This window comes from Terrapene carolina, unplaced genomic scaffold (assembly GCF_002925995.2).
Source record: "Terrapene carolina triunguis isolate 2854851 unplaced genomic scaffold, T_m_triunguis-2.0 Scaffold836, whole genome shotgun sequence".
Taxonomy (NCBI): Eukaryota; Metazoa; Chordata; order Testudines; family Emydidae; genus Terrapene; species Terrapene triunguis.
Window position 1 is genome coordinate 4,324,777 of NW_020665187.1, and position 8,208 is coordinate 4,332,984.

General features: G+C 59.5%; 1 protein-coding gene across 1 annotated transcript; it reads right to left on the reverse strand.

The window, feature by feature from the left end:
• Positions 1 to 3,419: 3,419 nt before the first annotated feature.
• LOC113408129 (glycoprotein-N-acetylgalactosamine 3-beta-galactosyltransferase 1-B-like) lies at positions 3,420 to 7,579 on the reverse strand. The gene is made up of 3 exons (XM_029913726.1): positions 7,561 to 7,579; positions 6,035 to 6,699; positions 3,420 to 3,584 (listed from the first exon to the last, which is right to left on the reverse strand). Exons 1-3 carry the CDS (start codon positions 7,577 to 7,579, stop codon positions 3,420 to 3,422), a joined length of 849 nt encoding a protein of 282 aa, XP_029769586.1.
• Positions 7,580 to 8,208: the final 629 nt, after the last annotated feature.

Below are 8,208 nucleotides of genomic sequence, written 5' to 3' on the forward strand. Positions count from 1 at the left end.
TCCTGGCTCTGGGAGGGGAGTGGGGTCTAGTGGTCAGAGCACAGGGCTGAGAGCCAGGACTCCTGGGTTCTGTTCCCAGGTCTGTCAGTGACTTGCCCTGTGACCCCCACGGGCCGCACCCTCCCACCCTTCCCGTGGGGTTTAAGGACACGGCCGGGGTGGGGAGGGATCCTTCGTTCCTGTCCGTAATGAGCTTTGACGGTGAAACGTGCTCAGTGTTGTGCCAAGGTGTTTGGGTTCCCAGCCTGCCCCTGGATAGACAGGGACCTGCAGCAAGGGGAGAGGGCTGACGTTAGCGGGGGTGGGGGTGATCCCCCCCCCCCCAATCCATCTGATCCAGCTGCCACAGCCCTGAACCTCCAGTCCCTGTGCGCCCCCTCCCATTCCATGAGGCGGGGGAGGGGAAGCATCTCGTCCCATTCCCCTGCTCTCTGTCTCCACCATGGCGGGGGCGGGGGGAGGGGAACACAGCTGTGCCCCCCACCCTTGCGGCTGGGGGCTCCCAACTAGGTGCACTGGCCCTGCGCAGACACCAGAGGGCAACAGTCTCCTTGCTACTGTTTTGTGAGGCGAGTGGGAGTGGGGCCCTCAGCCAGCCCCTTGCGGTGTGTGGGGCTGGACGCCGGGGTTCCACTGGGGTTTCTGGGAGGGGAGTGGGGGGCTGATGGGTTAAAACGGGGGGGCTGGGAGTCAGGACCTCTGGGTTGTATCATGGCTGTGGGAGGGGAGTGAGGTCCAATGAGTAGAGCGGGGGCGAGAGGGCTGGGAGCCAGGATGCCTGGGTTCTATCCCCAGCCCTGGGAGGGGCGTGGGAGCTGGTGGGGGCTGGGAGTCAGGACGCCTGGGTTCGCCCTGCTGTAGAAAAGGTGGGCCCTGGATGGCTCAGGCAGAAATGCAGAGCAGGTGTTCCCTTGTTATTTACCAGCAGGGTCACCTCCCCCCTCCCCACCCCAGACAGAGGCGCCAACCCACCCACCCCGTTGCCAGCCTGCGCCCACTGAGCCAGGCTCCCGTTTCATGCTCCAAACCCAGCCGGAGGCGCTGGGCTGCCCCACGCCCGCCCCTCAAAGCCAGCACCTCTCTGAAAAGCAGTATCCCTTCGCAGGCCCGGGGGGAGGGGGGGCTGCCTGGCATGGGGCATTGACCCCCCCCCCCTTGGGTCATCCATCCAGGAGCTGACACAGCGCCTCCTTAGGGCCAGGCCCAGCTTCCAACCCATGCCTGTTGTACAAAGTCCCCGTCCCCTTGCCCCATCGACCGGCCTTTCCCAGCCTCCTCTCGGGACCCCGTTTTAATTTATTTGCTTCTCCGAGCATTTGGCTCGTGCCAGAAATCTCCCTCCCTCCCTCCCTCCCGCTCGCTGTCTCTTCGACGAGGCTGGGTTGGCAGCTCCCCCGGCACACTGTTTACAGGGCACGCGTGGCCCTTCGGTGTTGTGTGGCCCCCGGCCGAGGCCTCCGAAAGTGGCTGTTGTGAGTGACGTGGTGTCAGGCTTTATTTCGATACGTGATCAGGGTAATACAGACCCCCCCCAAACACACACACACACCAATCGGCCATCCCTGCCGCTGCCTGGGGCGCTGGCTGGCACGTTACCCCCCATGCTGAGTTGAAAGCCGCTCCCGCTGTTTCTTGCTTTAATTCCAGGCCTGGGCGGGGGTTGATCTTCGGGGGCTGGGGGGTCCAGGCCAGTGGCTGGGCCCGACCATGAGTTTAGAGGGCCGAGAGCTCCATTGCTGTCCGCTGGGCCCGCAATCGGCCCCCAGCTCCCCCCCGTTCTTCCAAACCAGCTGGGCGGCTCAGTTCATGAATGTATGGCTACTGTGTTGCACAAAGAAAGTCTTGCCCTCCCTCTCTGCGGTGGCCCCGGGGGGCCAGAGCCAGGCCTAGGGGGCAGGGACGCTGCCCCGTCCCTCCAACCGCCAGCGCTGCCGTAGGCTCCAGGGGTCGGGGCAACTTGTCTGAACCGGGGGCGGGGGGTGTCACTGACCGGCCTGCGCGGCATCGCAGTGGCTCTACCCCTTGGGAAGCGGGTAGCGGACGTTGGCAGTGAAGTGGGGGTCTGGGAGGCTGGGCGTGGCTGGATCGGGGCGGGGGGGCGTGTGTGTGTGTGGGGGGGGTGGGCATGGCCAGCCGGCACTGACACCAGTGGCCGTGTACAGCGTTTTAATCTCTTGGATTGTAACTGTAAGTACGTAACAATGTCAGATTTAGAGCTGTAGCGTGTGCCTGGTTATTTCTGCCGGGCGCGACCCTTCCTGCAGGGCAAGCAGGGGCTGGGGCGGGGGGTGGGCGCTGGGGAGGGGTTCAGGCAGGGGAGATGAGGGGGGAAACGGGACCCCTGTGGCTCTCTCTGCAGCAGCATTTTGGTTGCCCACAGGAAAGTGGCCCAGCGAAGCCGAGGGAGGCGTGGACTGATCTTCGTGCCGTGGCTGCCGAGGGCTCCGTGGCCGAGCAGCAGGAGCCACCCGCAGCCCCGCGTGGCACGAGCAAAGAAAATCGGAAGGGTGGCAGGGGGGTTCTGAAGCTGCCGGGGAGGGGCAGGGCTTGGGTCGCTGCCTTGCCCCCTGCTGGAACCAGGCACCGGGTCCTGAGCCTCCCCCGGCCGCTTATGGCCTTGGCGGGAGCAGCTGGGAATTCGCCGACGGGGCCCCAGAGCGGCCAGCGAGTGGATTCTCGCAGGCACCGAGGTTAGCGCACGCTGGCGCTGCCCCAGCATCCCCGTGGGCAGGGGGACCTGCCAGCTCAGGCAGCAAAGGGCAGACTGGCAGGGACAGGGTGGGGGCTGATGGGAAACGGAGCCTTCCCATTAGCAGCACCTGCTCCCTTGGGGACTGGGTCAGCAGAGAGCCCGTGGCCCGAACGGGCCCCACAGCCTGGCACCCCCTAAGGAAGGCCACCGGGATACACGCTGCCTGTCCTGGGGATACACAGGGGATGTGTCTGCCAGCTGGCTCAATCCCCCATCGCTGAGAGGCCCTGGGCGCCTCGTGCCCACACCCGCCCCCCGTGATCAGTGCAGTGGGCGCCCCCCTCCCCCAAGGACCCTTGTTTCACCCGGAGGTAGCTAAAGAGAAGGGAGGTTTGTAATGATGATAGGACACCTTATATGTAGACAGGATCTGCCCCCCGTTAGCTGGGGGCTCCCCAAACTCCCTCAGGGGTTGTGCCCAAGAACACCCTCCCCCCAAACCCACTGAGGTGCCCTGCCTGAGAGCCCCCCCAACCCATATCTCTGCTCTGAGCTCATGCTATAGTGCCAAATACCCCCTCCCTCCCCTCTGTTGCCTTTATACACCCCCTGGCACCGTGGGTCCAGGCATCGAGCACCTCGCACTGGTTCTAAAGCGCTGCCGGTGTAACCCGGTCCTTGGGGTTCAGCGCCCTTTGCTGGTGTCCCTCCGCAGAGCCCCCACCAGTCACCCCTCCCTGGGCGCCGTGCGGTTCCAGGCCGTTAGAGCCGGCTGGTAGCGGGGCTGGTATCCGTAGGGGCGCAGGTGTCGGCTCAAGTATTCCAACAGGTACATCTCCTCCGGGCTGACGTAGTGGAAGGAGATGGATAAATCCGAGCAGCTCTGAGCACCCTGTGGGGACGAGACCGAACCAAGCTCAGGCCGGCTGGGCCCGGGGGCAGCATCCCACCCCAGAGTCAGCGGGGCGGCCTTGGACCCACCACGGCTACACCCCGAGGGCAGCAACTGACGCCACCCTGCCCCAAGCCGCTGCCAGTCACAAGTCCACATCCCCCACCTTCGTGTCCCAATGCGCAGACGTGCGGGGAGAGGCCGGCCGTGCAGCACAGCACTTGGGGAAAGGGGGTCCCTTTAGGGCCGAAGACATTACATAGAATCATAGAAGACTAGGGTTGGAAGAGACCATCTAGTCCAACCCCCTGCTCAAAGCAGGACTGACCCCAATGAAATCATCCCAGCCAGGGCTTTGTCAAGCCTGACCTTAAAAACCTCTAAGGAAGGAGATTCCCCCACCTCCCTAGGGAACCCATTCCAGTGCTTCACCACCCTCCTAATATCCAACCTAGACTTCCCCCACCTCAACTTGAGACCATTGCTCCTTGATCTGTCATCTGCCACCACTGAGAACAGCCGAGCTCCATCCTCTTTGGAACCCCCCTTCAGGTAGTTGAAGGCTGTTATCAAATCCCCCCTCACTCTTCTCTTCTGCAGACTAAATAACCCCAGTTCCCTCAGCCTCTCCTCGTAAGTCATGTGCCCCAGCCCCCTAATCATTTTCGTTGTCCTCCGCTGGACTCTCTCCAATTTGTCCACATCCCTTCTGTAGTGGAGGGACCAAAACTGGACACGATACTCCAGGTGTGGCCCCACCCATGCCGAATAGAGGGGAATAATCACTTCCCTCGATCTGCTGGCAATGCTTCTACTAATGCAGCCCAATATGCCGTTGGCCTTCTTGGCAACAAGGGCACACTGCTGACTCATATCCAGCTTCTTGTCCACTGTAATCCCCAGGTCCTTTTCTGCAGAACTGCTGCTTAGCCAGTCGGTCCCCAGCCTGTAGCAGTGCCTGGGATTCTTCCTTCCTAAGTGCAGGACTCTGCCCTTGTCCTTGTTGAACCTCATCAGATTACAGGTCAACCCCCCACTCCCACGTCACTTGCAAGTGTGGTCAGGGGCGGCTCTATGTATTTTGCCACCCCAAGCACGGCAGTCAGGCAGCCTTTGGCGGCATGCCTGCGGGAGGTCCGCTGGTAACGTGGATTCGGCGGTGTGCCTGTGGGAGGTCCCACGATCCCGCGCCTTCGGCGTACCCGCCACTGAATTGCCGCCGAAGCCGCGGGACCGGCGGACCTCCCGCAGGCATGCCGCTGAAGGCAGCCTGACTGCCGCCCTCACGGCGACCGGCACGCCGCCCCCCGCGGCTTGCCGCCCCAGGCATGCGCTTGCTGCGCTGGTGCCTGGAGCCGTCCCTGAGTGTGGTGCCTGGGAACGGGCAACAGGGGATGGATCACTTGATGATTCCCTCCGGGGCACCTGGCATTGGCCACTGTCGGAAGACAGGATACTGGGCTAGATGGGCCATTGGTCTGACCCAGTGTGGCCATTCTTATGTTTAATACATCACAGCCCGGTCTGGAGAAAGCCCAGCAAGGCAGAAATGTTTTACCCTAACGAGCCGGTGACTAAGAGGGACCATTAGTCACGCTACTGGCTCTTACAGCCTATTAAGAGTCTGGCTATAAAGGATTCATTTATGTTATAACCAAGTTGCTGCCGTGAGTGATAGGTGGTTAGAAGCTCCTCAGCGTTACGAGAAGCGTGTTGGTGGCGCTAATATTGGCGTCGCTATTTATTCAAAGGCCTGGTCTGCTTTTGTGAACCCTTTATCAGCGGTTTAGAAACGGCTCCATCACACGGAGCGCAGCCCAGACAGCGCCCCGATGGAGAGATGGTGGCTCAGCCCTGCTAGAGAACACGACTACGGGAATTCAACCAACTGTGCTCGGAAAGAAACCTGCCCCGGGGGTCGGAGAGCTTATAACTGGGGGAAACAGCTGATCTGGACCACAGTAAGAGCCAGAATCCTGCCCCCAATGGCCTGCGAAGGGGTGCACACCTCAACCGCTGGATGACTTTCTCCGGCCTGGGTTAAGCAGAGGTTCAGCACGTGGTTCATGAGGGTCCCCGCTGGCCTTGAAGCCGACCAGCTGGGTCATGAGGATCGAACCCAGGACTGCTTGATCTAAACGCCTGAGCCAGCAGACCCAGATCTGTTGGCCAAGGCTGCAGCAGGCTCATGTGGCCCAGCCAGCACTGGGGGGAAGTGGGAGGACAGAGCAGGACACTGAGCCCCACGGCATCCACACAGCAGCATCAGCACCATCTGTAGTGAGTGGGCGGAGCTGGGCTGGTGGGCGGAGCCAAGAACAGTGCTGGGAATCATGGGACCATGACGGTCTGGTCTTAAGAGCTATGAGGCCCAGTATTCCTCTGACCAGGCCACCCACCTCTCGGCTGCCCCCCACTCCCGCCCTGAGCCGGGACTCCCGGACACTCACCAGCAGGATGGGGTAGAAGGAGTAGGTGGGATAATAGTAATCAAGCTGGAGATTCTCCGTCAAGTGCCTCTCTGGGGGGAAGGGGTGGAAGGTCTCCTGCCCCTGGGTGTCCCGGGAGTCCCCTGCCTGCACCCCCATCTTCTCCATGCACTTGCCCAGCTCCAGGTCCTCCACCGGGCTGGTGTGGGTGCACACCTGGGTCCTGAAGCCCTCCACGAAGCGCCTCAGGGCCTCCTTGCTTAGGACGTAGCCGGCCCCGCCGCTCATGTAGCTCTGCTTGACGAAGGGCTTGAAGCGCTTCCCGAAGTAGACGGGCTCCTCAGGCGTGTGGTTGGCCAGCAGCCAGCGCAGGTTGTCCAGCACCACGAAGGTGTCGTCGTCCGCCTTGAGGAACCAGTCGGCCTGCTCCAGGTAGTGCTGGTGGACGTACTGGAAGGCCCGGATGGTTTTCCAGTACAGCTGGTCCCGGCCTTCTTTGACATCCAGCCCCACGGTGGGGAAGCCGTCGTCCTGCACCGAGCTCATGAACAGCACCACATTGCAGTGCCGCGCCCACGTGGCCTGGACGTGCCGGGCCTTGGTCTCCAGGTTGCTGGGGCCCGTCATGACCCAGCACAGGATCCGCACCTTGCTGTATAGCTCGGCCGCAGTCGCATTGTCCTCCACTGGGAACAGAAGGGCAACGCCTTATTTCTAGGGCCCTACCAAATTCACGGTCCATTTTGGTCAATTTCACAGTCATAGGATTTTTTAAATTGTAAATTTCAAGATTTCAGCTATTTAAATCTGAAATGTCACTGTATTGTAACTGTGGGGGTCCTGACCCCAAAATGGGTTGTGTGTGTGTGTGGGGGGTGGGATTATTGTAGAGGGGTTGCAGTATTGCCACCCTTACTTCTGCACTGCTGCTGGTGGCGGCGCTGTCTTCAGAGCTGGGCGGCCGGAGAGCGGCGGCTGCTGGCCAGGAGTCCAGCTCCGAAGGCAGCGCCGCTCGGATACTCTACACCCCAGGAGAGAGAAGGGGGCACAGTGGTGCACCCCGGGGATCCCATCACAGTGGCGCAGCGAGCGGGGTGAAATACACAGCTTGTTGTACTGAGCAAGATTTGCATTTCATACACTGGTGTAAAGATTGTACGGGAGGCTTTAAGTGTGGTGGCTAAGGACAGTCAGGAGGTGGCTACCGGTTTGTTATTTTCTGTTTGCTTATTTCGGGACAGGGAAGTAGGGACAGAAAAGCCGGAAAATGAGTGAAAGCGGTGAAGTGACTGCGCAGTTGGAGCTTTGTAGACTGCAGGTCGCAGAAAAAGAGAGAGAGAGCACCAGAGACTATTGCAACTGATTCAGTTGGGGATTGGTCCTGCTTTGAGCAAGGGGTGGGACTAGATACCTCCTGAGGTCCCTTCCAACCCTGATATTCTATGCTTCTATGATTGACCTGAAAGAACTGCAGATAAAGGAGAAGGAAAGAGAAAGAGAGTGAAAACACCAACTGAATCTGCTAGAGAAGCAGAACCGGAACTCACCGACCCCAGCGATTCCCATCCCTCCAAAAATCCACAATTGGGACCACTTTTGTGTCCTGCATACAGTGAGGCAGATGATCTGGCTGAATATCTGACCACCGTCGAAAGGCCGTGAGCAGTGCATGAAATCCCTGATGATAAGAGAGTTCCTACCCTGACTGCAAAATTAACTGGTAAAGCTCTGAATGTATTCAGTGAAATGCCTATTGAAGATGCTTTAGACCAGGGGTAGGCAACCTATTGCACACGTGCCAAAGGCGGACCGCGAGCTGATTTTCAGTGGCACTCACACTGCCCGGGTCCTGGCCACCAGTCCGGGGGGTTCTGCATTTTAATTTAATTTTAAATGAAGCTTCTTAAACATTTTAAAAACCTTATGTACTTTACATACAACAATAGTTCTATATTATAGACTTAGAGAGAGAGACCTTCTGAAAACGTTAAAATGTATGACTGGCACATGAAACCTTAAATTAGAGTGAATAAATAAAGACTCGGCACACCACTTCTGAAAGGTTGCCGACCCCTGCTTTAGACTATTGCAAATTCAAAAACACTGTTTTGCAAAGGTTTCCAATTCCCACTGAAATATAGTGTCAATGTTCCCTCCCCACTCTGAACTTTAGGGTACAGATGTGGGGACCCGCA

What these genes read in the sequence shown, in the direction of transcription:
- LOC113408129 (XM_029913726.1), bottom strand. An exon ending in CCTTCTACCCCATCCTGCTG is followed by an intron (nt 3,585 to 6,034) that starts GTGAGTGTCCGG and finishes TCGTCCCCACAG; the next exon opens with GGTGCTCAGAGCTGCTCGGA.